General features: G+C 37.9%; 1 protein-coding gene across 14 annotated transcripts in view; it reads right to left on the bottom strand.

The window, feature by feature from the left end:
• Positions 1-18,630, bottom strand: part of FRYL (FRY like transcription coactivator) — a 300,909-nt gene that overhangs the window by 79,769 nt on the left and 202,510 nt on the right. For 11 of the 14 annotated variants that reach the window (XR_009693420.1, XM_061146006.1, XM_061146005.1 and 8 more), the window contains 8 exons: positions 18,404-18,448; positions 15,781-15,884; positions 15,477-15,585; positions 11,675-11,761; positions 8,708-8,879; positions 8,108-8,240; positions 3,179-3,286; positions 4-241 (listed from right to left, as the gene is read on the bottom strand). Coding sequence is in view for 13 of the 14 variants with exons in the window: in XM_061146006.1 (XP_061001989.1) it covers positions 4-241; positions 3,179-3,286; positions 8,108-8,240; positions 8,708-8,879; positions 11,675-11,761; positions 15,477-15,585; positions 15,781-15,884; positions 18,404-18,448 (996 nt within the window). In the remaining variant the exon portion in view is untranslated. The remainder of the gene's footprint in view (positions 1-3; positions 242-3,178; positions 3,287-8,107; positions 8,241-8,707; positions 8,880-11,674; positions 11,762-15,476; positions 15,586-15,780; positions 15,885-18,403; positions 18,449-18,630) is intronic. The other 3 variants (XM_061146011.1, XM_061146001.1, XM_061146002.1) reach the window with 1 other exon arrangement.

Genomic DNA, 18,630 nt, shown 5'->3' with positions numbered 1-18,630 from the left:
TACCTGTGAGTCCTGGATTTTGTTGTGCATTTGGGTTGCTTGTTTCCACTGATTTATTAACTGTACCAACATCTTTACAGCATTATCAAGAAGTGTGGGATGGACATCAGTCACTTCACGCACAATAAAATAAACAAATCCTGAAAGGACATCGTCACGCCAATCTGGAAAATCAAGCATTAGCGCCTGCAGGGTATTGAAAGCCAGGGCACGAAGTTCTTCATCCATGTGAATTGTGAGCCTACCAAGAACAAAATTCCATTAGCAAACTTCAAAACCTTCCAAAGAGCTTTGTCATCTGAAACTTAAAACTAAGAATTTAAAAAATATATCCTCTCAACTGGTTCTTAAGAAGTAAGAAAACAGGAACCAATGTTCACTTTTTGTGCTGTATTTGTCCCTATGCTAATCTGTATTCATTTATTTAAATTCACTTGTCAACCTATTAATATCAGTTGGCATCAGAATGATAAGTTTGATAATTCAGAATAGTAAGTTTGATCATAACTCAAATGTTATACTTTAGAAAACACAAACCAGAATTACATTTTAAAAATTCTTTAATCCTTAAAATGCTGTATATTATTCTATAATCAATCAAATTTATGCAGAATTACATAATGCCTTAGTACTAGCTGACATTTATTTAGTCCTACACTGTCACTGTAAAGGACACAGTTTATCTCTACTGCTCCTTTTATGCTGCTGAGCTTACAGTTAAACATAAGATGGCTGATTGTGATGAAAAAAATACAGTCAAGATGGAACGAATTTAACAGAAATAATTCTTGAAAATGAAAATGAGAATTAAGTTGTTAACTTCATAAATGAATATGCCTAGAAAGAAGATGGAAAAAAAAAAGTGACACATGAAGTCTTCAAGAGAATTTATGTTAAGTAAATTATAGGAGAGGCTATATATAATTACCTTTTAAAGATATCAATAAGATATGAGGACAGGAATGTAATATTAGTTAAAGGATTTTGATAGGACTTAAAAAAGAGAATGATAAACAAGAAAATCACAAAAGATGGCTGCAGCAATGAAACTACTAATATTTAATGCTATGTGAGTAAGAGTTTCTGTTTGGGGCTACAGAGAATTATTTACATGATTGACCATCAAGACACATGTATCAGAAACAGCTCGAATGAATAAAGATAAGTAGGTGATATTTAAAAATACGCCACAGTTACATGCTTGGGCAGCTGAAAAGATGGAGTTATCCTCAATGATAGAGGAAGGACACTGTGTGATATCACAGTCTTCGCCCTGCTGAACTCAGTTCTGGTCTTCACTAAGCTAACCTTCAACTGACAGTGAGACTGCGGAGAAAATGTACTATAGTTGTTTAACACAAAGACCCGGAGTGAGCCCCAAAGGACCAGCAGCTACAGCGGCACATTGGAAACGCCACAGAGGGTCCGATCAAGGGTCTCAGTCCAATGTTGTGTCTCTGATGGTGGCACCAAAGGAGAGACTATAGGAAAGAAGAGTGACCAGCTCCATGCTGCTGGCTATAAAGGTCATTCAACATTCGTTAAATCCACGAATTTACACCTCTCTGTGTGACTTGGGATATATCCACGCGGAGAAAGGGGCCTGACTCATTTATGGCAGGAGAACTACTGAACCTTCCCTGGAGACAGCAGACAGGTCTGCAAACTCACAGTGTATCTTTGCTTTGTTTGTTTGCTTGCTTTATTCTAAGTAAACAACATTTAGACATCACAATTCCAAGTGATAGGAGCTAGGGACAAAATAAGCAGACCCTGGAATCTTTCTTTCTGCCAAAATAAATTAAGTATCACAGGGGAAAGGAGCAAAGTCAATAGCAAATTGTCAACCACTGCCTAGATATTTGCTCCTTTACTCGGCTCCTCCACCCCTGCCCCTTGCGGATGCAACTTCACTTTGGTGGGGAATATGGACTGCCATCCACAAAACAGTGAACTAAACTGAGGTGGGAGGAGTGAGAGCAGAAGTGAATGACAGTTGTTTACTGCTTTCTCAAGGAATAACATCATAAATAATTAAACTTGTTTTCCCTCCCTAACGCTGACGGGAACTTTGTAACTCTGCAATCTAATTTATAGCAAGAGTTAAGAGATACAGTGGGAAGGGATGACTTTATCTCACGGTGCCGAGTATCAAAGAAACCTCGTTCTTCTCCTCATTCAATACCATCCAGTCTCCTACTGCAACCCTTAAGAGCTGAGGATAGGGAGTGCATGGGTGTTTGAAATGCTCTGTGACCAGGGAGGTGGGAAAGGCTGCTGGAAGGGTCCATTAACTGTTTGTTCATTGTGAGTTTAGCTTAAGACTTAGTAATCGGTGTTCAGCAAGCAGTAACCATCTTACAACATGGTGAGATATCACTGTTCCATTGATGGTCTTTGTGCTTGGTTTTCCATTAGGGCGGGGCCAGCAAACTATGGCTCAAGGGCCAAATCCAGCCAGGTTCCTTAACAGGTGGCTGCTTCTTCACTACCAGGGCAGAGATGAGCAGCTGTGATAGGGACCACGGGACTCACAAATCTTAAAACAGTCACTATGCTGTCCTTTACGAAAAAAGTCTGCTGACCCCTTATTTAAAGAGAATCCCCAACTGCATCAGCAAAGCAGTTTTTCAAAAGGCCATCATCTCAACTTAGAATTACTTCCAGGAACTGGTATTTAAGTTTGAATATCATATTAATTACTCTTTTTATAGAGCCTAGTGAGGAAAGAGATAAAAACCTGAACACTACGGGCTCTGCAATAAGAGAAAAAAAGTGAAAATGAGACCTGGCCACCACCCTAGGTGCTAAAGAAAGGACCATAGGAGTTAACACAATAATTAATTGCCTAGTGAGTGTCATCACACGCTGATAATGTACGTATGTTAACAGAACACATTCTATAAATCCCAAGAAATAGTAAATACTAGAAGGAAAGGCAAGGAATTTAAAAATAGGATTTACAGGGGGACCCAGAAGAATTTTAAAAGTTAGAAGATGAGTAAGGAGAATGTGTTAACAAAACAAAAGACAAAATGGGAGTTTAGAGAGTTATCCACGGATTAAAAATGTCTCTATCACTACATTTTTTTAGTGTTAATAGTAATAGGATGCTTTAGAAATTTAAAAAGACTGAATGACATAAAAGTTAACCTCACAAACAGGAATTCTCATTTACCTTGCTAACAGTTCAATGAGGTCAGTTCTGCTCATACCATCAGGAATCAGCCTTGGAATAGCAGCAATACAAGTTCTAAACAAATCAATTTTGGGTTTTCTTTCCCCGCTAAAAAACAGATTACAAGAGGACTTAATAAAATGAATCTTACATATATCAAACAATGAAAGTAAACTTAGAAAAATTATTACAGAGAATATGAGCCCACCTCCAAAAGTTTAATGTATTTAACATAATAAAAAGAGTATATACATTTCCAGTAAATAATTATCAGTTTGTAAATACAAAAAAAGAATATATAGATAATTAAGGAAAAAAACACAGCTAGCAAGAAAAAAAGGTTTTCAGTAATTAGTAATTAATTATAAAACAGATAACTAATAAGGACCTATTGTAAAGCACAGGGAACTCTACTCAAAACTCTATAAGAGCCTGCACGTGAAAAGGATCTAAAAAAAAGTGGATGTATGTATATGTATAACTGACTCACCCTTCTATACTCCTGAAACTAACACAACACTGTGTTAGTTCAATAAACTTCAATAAAAAAAATTTTTAAAAAGAAAACAAGCATAACAAATATTCAAATAGTAAATATTAAGCAAATTATTTATTGGTGGCGCAGTGGTAAAGAATCTGCCTGCCAGTGCAAGAAACACAACAGACACGGACTTGATCCATGGACTTGATCTTCCTGATACCCTGTAGCAGGAAATGGCAACCCATTCCAGTATTCTTGCCTGGAAAATTCCACGGACAGAAGAGCTTGGCAGGCTATATAGTCCATGGAGTTTCAAAGAGTCAGACATGGCTGAGCACACACACACATACATTATTTATTAATTGTTTCAAATAAGTTAAATCTCTGATTTAAAAAAAAAAACAAATCTCTGACTTAACCTCTGATGTATATTTAATTATTAAAATAAATAATATTGACATTAAATAACCTAATATTAGTTATTTGGGGGCCTATAAAATTAACAAAAAATTTTCTTTATTTTCAACATCATGTACTAACAGGAGTTTTAGAAAACAGACATTCTCATATACCACTGGTTGTATTGCTTGTTCTTGTCTTTTTATTTTACTTCAGAATGTACAAACACACACAAAAATAAGCATATTGTTTATGTAATAAAATATGTGAAATTTGGAAATCCTGGTTCTTCTAGATGCTTGATACAATTCACCTGTATTTTCCCTAGTTATTCAATGATTTTATTTATTTATTTTAAATATCTAACCTTTTATATACTGGCTTTTATTGTGGTCTATATTTCAAGGGAAAACTGTTAATTTATTTGACACAAATTGTCCTTCAGCTGGCCCAATAAAACAATTCTTATATAGAAAAGAGTTGGGATGTTTTAAGAGTTTAGGGACAGTATTCATTATAGTGGCAGTGAACCTACTACTTATTTTTAGTGATTTTATATATAGTCAGTCTTCTCTTAGCTTTCTCCCAATATGCATGATTTTACCACAGTTTAGTCAAATAATACCAGTCCCCAACAGTGTGGTTCAATTTTCTGTTATCTGATATTAACTGCAAGTAATTGTATAGCCAGGCTTCCCTATTAGCTCTTCAGCCTACAAATCAGGATGTAAATAACAGATGTGTATCATAACCAATGATTTAGTCACATCAGTTTTTTCTGTCTGTCATAATTGGTCACTATGCATCTGTTATTCAGTTCACATGGCAAAAGTGTGTAGCTGTGTTGGTTCCCTACCTCCAGTGGTAAACTCAGGTGATACTGGACAAAAATGGATAATCAAAAGAGTAAGTTGGCCAACAAAAATTAAAGTACAGCAAAGGAAAAAGGAAGTGAACACTGGAAGTGAAATTCGAATCAAACATTAATGGAGTTACAGAAGAAACAGCTGACTAGGGCAAGCTTACCCTGCTGTCACTGAAGACCCAACATATGCAGTCAGAGGAACTCAGTGAGGGCAGATTCATGGGCATAAATAAGGCACGTGTGACAGAAAGGATCAAGATTTCCCAGAGGAAGTAATGCAAGGGGAAAAAAAACCCCTTCACATTAGAGAAACTCTCCTGGGGCTTGCCAGGTGGTGCAAGTGGTAAAGATCCTGCATCCAATGCCAATGCAGGAGACAAAAGAGATGAGGGTTCAATGCCTCAGTCAGAAAGATGCTCTGGAGAAGGAAATGGCAACCCACTCCAGTATTCTTACTTGGAAAATCCATGGACAGTGGAGCCTGGTGGGCTACAGTCTATGGGGTCGCAAAGAGTCAGACACGACTAAAGTGACTCAGCATGCGCAGAGATGTTAGCATATACTAGTACGTAGTAAACAAAGCTAGTGGACGTGATAGAATTCCCATTGAGCTGTTTCAAATCCTGAAATATGATGCTGTGAAAGTGCTGCACGCAATATGCCAGCAAATTTGGAAAATTCAGCAGTGGCCACAGGACTGGAAAAGGTCAGTTTTCATTCCAATCCCTAAGAAAGGCAATCCCAAAGAATGCTCAAACTACCACACAATTGCACTCATCCCATACGCTAGTAAAGTAATGCTCAAAATTCTCCAAGTCAGGCTTCAGCAATACGTGAACCATGAACTTCCAGATGTTCAAGCTGGTTTTAGAAAGGCCGAGGAACCAGAGACCAAATTGCCAACATCCACTGGATCACTGAAAAAGCCAGAGAGGTCCAGAAACACATCTATTTCTGCTTTATTGACTATGCCAAAGCTTTGACTCTGTGGATCACAATAAACTATGGAAAATTCTGAAAGAGATGGGAATACCAGACCACCTGACCTGCCTCTTGAGAAACCTATATGCAGGTCAGGAAGCAACAGTTACAACTGGACATGGAACAACAGACTGGTTCCAAATAGGAAAAGGAGTATGTCAAGGCTGTATATTGTCACCCTGCTTATTTAACTTATATACAGAGTACATCATGAGAAACACTGGTCTGGAAGAAGCACAAGCTGGAATCAAGATTGCCGGGAGAAATATCAATAACCTCAGATATGCAGATGACACCACCCTTATGGAGAAAGTGAAGAGGAACTAAAAAGCCTCTTAATGAAAGTGAGAGAGGAGAGTGAAAAAGTTGGCTTAAAGCTCAACATTCAGAAAACTAAGATCATGGCATCTGGTCCCATCACTCATGGGACATAGATGGGGAAACAGTGGAAACAGTGAGAGACTTTATTTTTTTGGGCTCCAAAATCATGCAGATGGTGTCTGCAGCCATGAAATTAAAAGATGCTTACTCCTTGGAAGGAAAGTTATGACCAACCTAGATAGCATATTAAAAAGCAGAGACATTACTTTGCCAACAAAGGTCCGTCTAGTCAAGGCTGTGGTTTTTCCAGTGGTCATGTATGTATGTGAGGGATGGACTGTGAAGAAAGCTGAGCGCCAAAAAACTGATGCTTTGGAACTGTGGTGTTGGAGAAGACTCTTGAGAGTCCCTTGGACTGCAAGGAGATCCAACCGGTCCATCCTAGAGTATATCAGTCCTGGGTGTTCACTGGAAGGACTGATGCTGAAGCTGAAACTCCAGTACTTTGGCCACCTCATGCAAAGAGTTGCCTCATTGGAAAAATGAATGGATAAGGAAGCTGTGGTACATATGCACCATGGAATATTACTCAGCTGTTAAAAAGAATTCACTTGAATCAGTTCTAATGAGATGGATGAAACTGGAGCCTATTATACAGAGTGAAGTAAGCCAGAAAGATAAAGAACATTACAACATACTAACACATATATATGGAATTTAGAAAGATGGTAACGATAACCCTATATGCAAAACAGAAAAAGAGACACAGAAGTACAGAACAGACTTTTGGACTCTGTGGGAGAAGGCGAGGGTGGGATGTTTCGAAAGAACAGCATGTATACCATCTATGGTGAAACAGATCACCAGCCCAGGTAGGATGCATGAGACAAGTGCTCGGGCCTGGTGCATTGGGAAGACCCAGAGGAATCGGGTGGAGAGGGAGGTGGGAGGGGGGATCGGGATGGGGAATACGTGTAACTCCATGACTGATTCATATCAATGTATGACAAAACCCACTGCAAAAAAAAAAAAAGACCCTGATGCTGGGACGGATTGGGGGCAGGAGGAGAAGGGGACGACAGAGGATGAGATGGTTGGATGGCATCACCGACTCGATGGACATGGGTTTGAGTTAACTCTGGGAGTTGGTGATGGACAGGGAGGCCTGGCGTGCTGCGATTCATTGGGTTGCAAAGGGTTGGACACGACTGAGAGACTGAACTGAACTGAGTATATAGTAACCCCTGCATTTATTGAGAGATCCAGTATCCAATTTGGTGGTCTAAGACCTACAAAGCAGATATTAACACCATAAAAAAGTCCTCTTGTAAAAAATACATGGATACTTTATAGCAAGTAAAAGAAGTTGTTGCCAGAAAATATATCCTTCTGAGAAGGAAGTCTCTTAACAATAAACGGAAACTGTGTGTTGACAAGCAGTCCTGGGAGTGGGGTGGAGGGTGAGGTGAGGTACAGTTTCTCACACAAAAAGCTACTCACACATTATTTCCCTCTGTACCCTCAGTTCCCAAGAGGTGTTCAGGTTTTCTTTTTTGTTGAACAAAGCTCTGGAAGTAAGAGCATTTATCTGACTTGATAAACCAGCCATGTCCACACACATCTGGGGTACCTATGATTTACCCATAAGGCCTTGTCACTGACAACGCAATGTATGGATCCAGGATGACTTTTGCCATCTATATTGGTTTGACAGCACATGAAAGAGTACAACTGAGCCTTTGGGAAGAATCACTGTATCAGAAACTGCAGCAGATGGCAAAAGGGGCGAACTCCAAAAGAGAAAGTAAGGGGGCAGGCAGAATCAACCCTCTACCCTTATGAAAACTGAAACAGCAATGAAGAGAAATTACTGACTACGCACGTAATCATATCTTCAGGCTCCTTATTGGACATCTGCACACTAGTCATACACATGGGCCTCCCAACCTCTTTGTCCAAATGTCTTAGAATGCTATCTAATGCTTTTCTCACTTGAGGATAATAAACCGACATTCCTGGAGGGGGAGAAAAAAACTCAGTTATAAAATGTCAAACATTAGACATAGAATAATTAGTTATTCTCTGTAAAATATAAAAGGTTATTGACTTTTAATTGGCATTAGCTTACTGATGTTACAAAAGAAATTCTGACTTTGACATACTCTTCTCTCTGATGATCAGCTTCAGTATATTGGAGAAAAGGTATAAAAATTATGCACACAAGTGAATTTGAAGAAGGACAAGATGCAATGAATAGTATCATCTAAGAAAATATTTAATCCAAAGCCTTCTAACATGAAAACTTACAGATGTTATAGAAAATGTATTCATTTTGTATCACTCTGTATACTGGAATAACCTGACACATACATTCATAGGCAAATAAACATATGTAGGCAAATATATACATTTTAGATTTGATCATAAACTTTCACAAAAGAACATTAAACTGTATTATTTATTCATTCCAGTTAACACTAACCTATGACTTTTGCTTCTTCATCTGTCAAGGTTTTGTTGAGAAAAATTTTCTTTACACGCAAGGTGTTTCCTGAGGGGAGGATAGCGCCTGTCGTTGGCATCGGCGGTTCACCGTCTTTTTGCTGCAGACTGTCCGCTATGACAAGGAACACTCTGAGGCCTATGTTCATTCTCTTCAGAGAAAAAAGTTTCAAAGTAAAAATGTCAGACAATTCCTCTTTTTTCATGCTAAAAACATCTCATCAAATAACAGTGAGGGATGGGAGGAAGAAGGATAGAAGAAAAATGAACCTCTCTGTTCAACATTTTTTAAACCAGCCCAGGCACTGGAATTTAACATCAAATTCCCAAGTGCCACTCTTTCACTTCTGAGGTCAACTGGCTCTCCTGTTTTCTAGCTTACTTCAAAACTCTCCCGTTCCTTCCTCAACTTTACTACCCTGACACTGTACCTTCCCTTCTCTGAGTAGATGATTTGTCTCCCACGTCATAGTAAAAAACCACCAATCTTCCTCAATTTCTCACTACAAAGCACACTCATCTATTTACATCTGCACCTCTTCTTCCTCTCCTTTGCTCCTGTTACAATCAAGCGGTGCTGGTATTCCTAGTTATTATACAGAATCCTGCCCGCTCTTGCATTACCGGGAAATTACACTATCAAATCATTCCTTCTCTTTTGCACCTTCAACATTTCCCTTTTAACTGAACATATCTGATTCCTGTTCACTATACTCAACTAGCATAATGGAACGACCCCTCCCCGTTAACTTCCCTCTCACCCATCAGCGAGCACACCGCTCAAAACAGCAGGCCTTTTTCCTTCATTCCAGCTGACAGCATGGAACACTGTCAGAGTTCTCCTTCCCTAAACACGCCCTTCCATGACTACATCTGTACCACTAGCCGCATTCCAGATTCACCTGCCTTTACCCGGGTATTAAACCTTAGGCTGCTTCAAGGCAAGTTCCCAGGTTGCCTTTTCTTACCATTATGTGTTCTCTCCCAAAGGAATTTCATGTATTTACATGTCTTCAACTACCACTCGTCTCAGAGCACCCATGATTTTAAGGCTCATTTCTCTGAACTTGAACCCTTAGACCAATCTGATACCTCTACTTGGATGTCAAAAAGATGCCTCAGATTCACCATGTTCAAACCAAAGGCACTTTCCCCACAAACTCAGTATCTTCTCAGTGTTTCTTTTCTCAGTAAATGATCTCTCTACACCACACCATCTCAGCCCAAGCTGTCACTATTTATGACCTACACCAGTGGTCTCTAAATGGGCATATGCATCCCAGTGGGTGTGTAAGACAGTTCACTGGAATACAGGAAGAAAATAAAACTTTCCTTTATATATATATTTTTGTCCAAGATCAAGGTTTTCAGCTTTACTCCTATCTTTATATATGACATAATGCTGGTGACATTAGTCTAAATATCAAAAGGTCATTTCACATACTCATAGAAGACATTTTATTAAGCATGTCATCTATAAAAAACAGTCATTTCTGCTCACTTTAAAAATCTGGAAATAATTATTAACCTATCTTAAAAATCCTACAAATAAAAAGTTTCAATAACTTTCTAGCTCACTTGTTAAACTACTGTTAGGTAGTTAGAATAGGGAAAAGGAGTCCAGAATGGCAGTGGCTAAAAGACTTGGAACGGAAAAGCCCGCGAAAATAGAACAAAGGAAGGTCCGAGGGCCGGAGTGAGGACTTCAGGTAGAACAGCGCTCCTGCCTAAGCCCAATATGCATAGGACAGGCCCAGAGGGAAGGAAAAAACATATAAAAAGAGGAGCCAAAGCCCTCTTCTCTCGCTCTCTCCCGCTGATGGGGTGCTCTTCTCTTCGTGTCTTTGGATCGACATGCCCTCACGCCTCGAAGATGGATTTTCCTGCTATTATCTAAATAAATAGAGCTGTGACACTGAGCTGTGACACTGATTTATTTAAGAGCTATAACACGGGCTGTCCAAGACCCGAGAGCTGTGACCCGCCGAGGGGCTTCAATGTCCGTCACTCCAAATCTTTGTTGTGACGAGACAAAGAACTGAGGAGCATACACTCGCCTGACATCTATACCTCCTCCATGGGGCCATAATCGTATAGTGGTTAGTACTCTGCGTTGTGGCCGCAGCAACCTTGGTTCAAATCCGAGTCACGGCACCATCAATGTCAGGCGAGTGGATGCTCCTCGGTTGTCTCGTCACAACAAAAATTTGGAGTGACGGACATTAAAGCCCCCTCGGCGGGTCACAGCTCTCGGGTCTTGGACAGACCGTGTTATAGCTCTTAAATAAATCGGTGTCACAGCTCAGTGTCACAGCCCTATTTTATTTAGAAGATAGCAGGAAAATCCATCTTCGAGGCGTGAGGGCACGTCGATCCAAAGACGCGAAGAGAAAAGCGCCCCATCCTGTGGGAGAGAGCGAGAGAAGAGGGCTTTGGCTCCTCTTTTTATATGTTTTTTTCTCTCCACTGGGCCTGTCCTATGCAAACTGGGCTTAGGCAGGAGTGCTGTTCTACCTGAAGCCCTCACTCTGGTCCTCCAACCTTCCTTTGTTCTATTTCCGCGGGCTTTTTTTCCCTTCCAGGTCTTTTAGCCACTGCCATTCTGGACTCCTTTTCCCTATTCTAACTACCTAACACTATTAAATATATACTTTAAGATTTGATTATGAGAAGAACCAGCACAGTAATTTTAAACATTCTCCAGTGTTATTAGAGTTCAATAAGCAATTAGTTCACAAAATATCTTTAAACAATCTGAAAATTTAATATCTAAAGTATAAATAGGAGTTTACTAGGGAATAACAGGACCAAAGGAGTAGGAAATAGCATTTATTTTAATTTGTCTTTAACTAGGAATTTAAGCCTAAGAGTTCTGATTCCAGAAACTGTGGTCTAAAAAAATTTTTTTTGAATTATACAGGACAGTAAATTACTATAATTTTTTTACCTCTGGATTAATGGTGAAAGTTTTAGTAGATTTTCCAACACTGAGAAGATCAAATATTATTTCTTTCATTGCAAAATCCAAACGTTCCTAGAAAAAAGAAAAACAATTAATAAAATCTTGTAAGTTTCTACTGCTATAGGAATGCTTTGGAGATATTGTGGGTTTGGTCTAGACAGCAATAAAGCAAGTCACATAAATTTTATGGCTTAGCAGTGCATATAAAAATTATGTTTATACTATATTGTAGTCTATTAACTGTGCTATAGCAGTATACCTAAGAAAACAATGCACAACCTTAACTATAAAGTATGTAATTGCTTAAAAACTGCTAACTATCACCTGACAACACAGGGTTGCCACAAAACTTCAATTTGTTTAAAAAAAAAAAGTGCAATGTCTACAAGGAAAAATAAAGCAAACTACAATAAAACAGGGCTCTGCCTGTATACATTAGGTTATCATGTTAGTGAAGTGACAGTTGTTCAGTCATGTCCAACTCTTTGTGACCCCATGGACTGTAGCCTGCTAGGCTCTGCTGTCCCTGGAATTCTCCAGGTCAGAATACTGGAGTGGGTAGCAGTTCCCTTCTCTGGGGAATTTTCCCAAACCACGGATCATGTTAATGAGAGGGTAACAGGCAGGAAGGCCAGGGGTCTCCAAACGGAGGAAATAGGCTGCAAGTGTCAGACATTTTCATCTCTCTTAAGCGGCAGGAGGAAACAAACTAGCTATATTTTTTTCCCTTCTCTATACAAATTTAAAAGGAGGTTTCTCTTAAAATGCTGTGTTGCCATGACACCTGGTTTCACCTGAAGCTAACTATTCTCAAACCTTGAGTTAACCAATACATTTTTCTTATGGAAATGTTTATCTTAAAGCTATGTTAATGTGGTATGCATTTACCCCAGACTCTAAGTTCCACCAAATGGCTCAAACTACTTGACAAACCAGAACGTTATACTCAGGTATTGTTCCCCTAATCTATGTAAACGAAACTATTTGTGTGGTAATCAGCCCTTCTACAAGATTCAAGTCAATCGTTTTATGGCCTGAGATAAATTATTTGGTGCCATTCTGAATTTTAAGACATTCCTTTCTTTTCATTAACAGACTGCGAGTGACTATATAACATACAGCTAAAGACTAGCAGTTTCTGCCCCCTTCTGATGCCTATGTCAGAAGCTTTCTCTATCTCCTTTATATTTTAATAAAACTTTATTACACAAAAGCTCTGAGAGATCCAGCCTCATCTCTGGCCCCGGATTGAATTCATCTCCCCCGGAGGCCAAGACTCCCGACATCTTATCGTTCAGTAACAACCTTTCATTAAGAATTATACAAACAATGTCAAGAATACTTGTCTGTGACCAGAAGAAGTTCCTGAATCTAGTTGGACAAAAGGAGAATACATATGAATTAATGTTAATGGGAGAAATATCAATAATCTCAGATGTGCAGATGACACCACCCTCATGGCAGAAAGTGAAGAAGAACTAAAGAGCCTCTTGATGAAAGTGAAAGACGAGAATGAGAAAGTTGGCTTAAGGCTCAACATTCAGAAAACTAAGATCATGGCACCCGGTCCCATCACTTCATGGCAAATAGATGGGGAATCAGTGGCAACAGTGGCTGACTTTATTTTTGGGGGCTCCAAAATCACTGCCGATGGTAACTGCAGCCATGAAATTAAAAGACGCTTACTCCTTGGAAGGAAAGTTATGACCAACCTAGAAAACATATTAAAAAACAGAGACATTACTTTGTCAACAAAGGTCTGTCTAGTCAAGGCTATGGCTTTTCCAGTAATCATGTATGGATGTGAGAGTTGGACTATAAAGAAAGTTGAGGGCTGAAGAATTGATGCTTTTCAACTGTGGTGTTGGAGAAGACTCTTGAGAGTCCCTTGGACTGCAAGGAGATCCAACCCGTCCATCCTAAAGGAGATAAATCCTTTAGGTGTTCATTGGAAGGACTGATGTTGAAGCTGAAACTCCAATACTTTGGCCACCTGATATGAAGAGCTAACTCATTTGAGAAGACCCTGATGTTGGGAAAGATTGAGGGCAGGAGGAGAAGGGGACGATAGGATGAGATGGTTGGATGGCATCACTGACTCAATGGACACGAGTTTGAGTAAACTCTGGGAGTTGGTGATGGACAGGGGGGCCTGGCGTGCTGCCGTCCATGGGGTCACAAAGAGTCGGACACAACTGAGCGACAGAACTGAAATGAATGTTAAAAGTATATGATTATATATATGTGATTTAATTATCAAATGATTAGTTTAATACCCAAACCAGTAGGATAGAAGGGTTAAACACTCATTTACCAAAATCATACTGAAGATCTAAGTGAAGGAATTTCCAAAATAATGATGAAAGGAAGCCTCATGATAATAGCTATGCAGCAGGCCTGGAGAGCATGAAATTCACACTGGGACCGAAAAAACTGGGCTCCAGGGAGGTAATCTCCAAGGAAAAAGAAAAAGTCAACTAAGAGTAACTAATGTTTGAGAGGAGCTCTATAGTTCTGGAGGAATGCTGGTGTGAGGTGATTAATCCAAGGGAGTGGGTACAACCTTAGAAGAAGGGATGTGAGGAAACAGCAGAAGTTCTCTGAACCACAAATCTAAAGCACAATCTGCTTTCATTCATATTGCTGACACATTTATACTTAACTAATTATCATTAATTCAGTGCTTCTGTAAATAGAGATGTATTATTTTTTTAAATATTCTTTACTTCTTCACTGTCAAGAATAATTACATTATGGGTCATCTTCATTGTCAACAGTTTTAGTTCAAAGAGAACTCAATGAATATCCTGGAATCCCAGTGTTTCTCCTAAATTGAGAAGGTAACCCTGCCTATGCTTCTCCAGGGCTAATGTCCCAAAAGACAATGTGGATGTGCTTACTCAGTCTCCATTTACTCCTCTTCAAATAAACCTGCCTTTACTGCAGAGGCTCCAAAGCTAACATGACATTTCCCAGGATGCCTTTGAACAACAGGCTTCAGAATATGATTAAAACCCAGGGAACTAGGGTAAAGGACGAGGAGGACAGGGAGAAAGGAATCTATTTTACTGGTGGGATCATGGTAGCAGCACAATTCTGAAGCACCTGGGGGTACACTTCTTAATTTGGCAGCTTTTTTGACTGTGGCAGAGGCAGCAGCTTCCTAGGGAGTCCAGTGTTGTGGTTTCTTCTGTCCTATTAGTGATTCTGTGAGCAATCTATATTTTTTAAAAGACCCCTTTGGGGACTGCCCTGGTGGTCCAGTGGTTAAGACTCTGCCCTTCCATTACATAAGGCATAGGCTCAGTCCCTGGTCAGGAAACTAGGATCCCACATGCCACATGGTGGTCAAAAAATAAAAATAAAAAGACCCCATTGGGTTCAACTATCTACAGGGGATCCTAGTGTCTGTACCCGAGAACCTAGATTAATGTAGATTATGAAAACAGTGTTCCACTATCTTTCAAGATACTCGGGCATTAGTTAGTTTATAGACTAAAAGTAGGATCATGAGATTTTCTCGACTCTTCCTAAATTGAGGGCTTCCACTTGCGGGAATTTCCTTTCCTTCTCCAAGTGTGTAGATCAATGATTTAAACATATTTTGCACACACACAGAAATCAATCATTAGCCTCATTTATTTTTTACTTTTTAAAGCATACTTTTTTCACTGTTCAGTATTAATAAATAGTGTAATTATTATTTTTTAGATGTGTAACAAATTCTAGGAGTCTGAGTCACTCTTACAACTTCCACGTATATATGTATTATGAGTCAGTCACTCACCTGAGCAATGAACTGAATAATCTTCACAAATATATTGAGAGGTGTGTCACGAGGAACCACACTTCGTGAACCTTTCGGGAAAAGTGCTGATACTATGCTCATAAGACGACTAGAAGGAAAAAAGATTTAGTCATGATGAGAGAATGAAAGTAACAAAACATTAGTAAAATACCCTTCCCATCCTGTCAAGGTAATTCATATTCCTCCTCAAGGTATTTATGTTAACTAAAATTCATTAGTGTGGTTATTTTTTTTTTTTAACCAAGATGTTATTTGAAATATGCTTTAAAACAAAGGCACTCACCTTTGAGTTACAGTGTTGCTTTCACATTTTATTCTAATTACATAGACCCACAACAATCTATACAAAGATTCCAGTGCAACTCGAGACATTTTAGGATCTTTATTCTGTTTAGAAACAAAAGAGAATAAAAATAAGCTTATTTATTAAAGTACTTGCAATAAATTTAAGATCAATTATATTCTATCAACAATTAAAAGCCCTTTGCATTCCCTTTTTTTATTCAATACAAAACAGGTTTCAATACGTAAGTATATGTTTAGTATACAGTAAGTAGAAAGAGCTCAAAAGCAACCATAAGTAAGGAAATTGAGTCATTTCTTGTATTCTCAAAACAAAAGAGTAAAATACTAGAATTATGTATTTTCTGTATATATAGTTCAACTTACCTGATGGTAAATGGGTCCCACAACAATACTGACATAATGATGAAAGGGTTATTCATCTTTGCCATAATTCATTGCAGCTCATAAACAGTTAAAATTTAGAACACCAAATGTTGTTATAGATATTTGCACTTATGAAACAATGCAAAATATTACTGAGTGATTATACTTAAAAAAAGAAATATGGAACGGTGGGTTAAAAGCATAGACTCTGAAATTAGGGATAACTAGCCAAACCTCATCCTTGGAGACTGTTACATTGTTTGGTGAAACAGTTTCCTCATCTCTAAAATGGAGATTAGGGTACAAGGTACCCCATATCTACCTCACAGATTAAGGAAGTTATTATAATATGTGAAAAGCACTTTGAACACTGCCTAGCACATCTTAAATGCTCAGTACATGTCAAGTGTTTACCCTTAATTTTTTACTTTAGAACAAGAACATTATTTTTTTAAATGAGAAAAGTATCCACTTCAATCACAATTTGATCAACAAACCTTTTCTTCATATGAGCTATTATAAAAAGTGAGGTTCTCAAATGACAAGTCATGTAGTGAGATTTAATTGTAAAATTTGAAAATTAGCTAATAATCATCTTTATTAGGAGAAACTATGCATCTGTTAATTATAATGCATTTAGTCCTATAAATTAGCATTTATTTAATTTGGCTTGAGGGATTTGCTATTGTTAAACAATTATTTTATATGTAACAATGGACAAAAGGGAGTTTTTAAATATGAAGTAGCTGAGCCATTCTATCTTATATTTTCTCAGACTACAGAATAATAGACATCTGCTGCCTATGATTAGAAGCAATGCAAAAAGGTCACTGCTGGAGTTGTTTTTTAAAAAGACAACCACCAGGGGGAAAACAATAGGGCTTCCCTGGTGGCTCAGATGATAAAATCTGCCTGCAATGCAGGATTCCTGGGTTCAATCCCTGGGTCAGGAAGATCCCCTAGAGACGGGAATGCCTATGGTTTTGCACGTCCATGTGTATGAAGATTCGCTATAATTCAGAATGCGGTACCGACTATTCAGGTGGTCAGAGCCTGAACATCAGTCTCTTCCTCCACTGTCAAACCCGTGATCCCAAATTTTAAATACACTCCCCAAGCAGTTTCTTATTAATTTGTTACTAATGCAAATAAAGCAACATATATGGTTACACACAATGTATGTTAGTAATGTAACAACCAAGCTTTCTGAAATATTTTCTTTTCTAGCACTTAAATACAAGGTCTCAGATATCAAAATAAGAGTTCAGTTAGTTTTATGTACATTACAAATACTACTTTCACTTTGTTAATTATATTTTCAAAATATGAATACTATAAATCAATATATAATAAATTACATATTAAAAATCTAAGTCTAATTCACATAAAAATTCTTCTCATATAAATTAGATTATCTTATATGCTGAGGCATCTGACATGAAATAAAATTTGATTTTCAAACTTTCCAAGATGGACTACTGTGTTTTATAAAGCAGATTTATTTTATAAAGAACAATGCCAAACAAGATAAAAAGTGATTAAAAATCATATAATTGTTTATTTGGTCACTGAAATGCTGCTATACATGTCTGAATAATGAAAACATCCTCAGTTAATCTAATCCTTAAACAAAGATACATAATTCCCTAGTTACAGTTTTGGTCTAATTTGAATAAACAGATTACATTGATAAAGTCCAGTTTTATTAACATATAATAAAGTTTTGATGTCAGTCAAATATGCTCTTGGCAGCAATCATTTTAGTGTTTCTTCACCTTTTCCTACTATGAACAAAAACAAAAAAAGAGATTTATTTAAACTCAAACCAGTAGGATTGAAGTTTTAAAGTGTTGTATCAAAATCATATTCAGCCTGAGTTACTGTCCCCTTAATTTCATTGGAAAATATTTTCAAAGTATCATTTATTAAAAAAAATCTATATAAAAAGGTATCATAACAGCTAACATAAATTAAATAGAATATATTAAAACTGAAGATGATGGCTAAAGATCAATATTCGGTATCATATCTCTCTATTAAATTCATCTTCTTGCGGCCCCATTAATATTAAACCTTTGGTAGAAAGTTCCTGCTGTGTGCGCCTCTTCTTTTACAATACAAGAAGCAGGTTTGAATAAATACATTGGACATGCAAGGCAGCAATGGGTAAAGGGGGGAGAAGCCACACTTAAAGGAGATAAACCAATATTTTACTTTGTAACATCAACACGACTCACCTGGAGAGTTTCTATTTGTTTTCTGATACTGTTGTTAGATGGCATCTAAATAAAGCAATGTGAGACAGCAAACATAAACATGAGATGCAGCACATGCATGTTAGATGAAAATAAGCACAAAACAAGACAGCTCTTCACCAAGGTCTCTATTTAGAAGAAATTTGGAATTTCCATGACAGTGGCTAGAAACACTGAGGGAAAAAAATTCTATAATTTGGGCATCATGG

Source organism: Dama dama, chromosome 6 (genome assembly GCF_033118175.1).
Source record: "Dama dama isolate Ldn47 chromosome 6, ASM3311817v1, whole genome shotgun sequence".
Lineage (NCBI taxonomy): Eukaryota > Metazoa > Chordata > Mammalia > Artiodactyla > Cervidae > Dama > Dama dama.
This window is presented reverse-complemented; position numbering and strand designations above follow the sequence as displayed.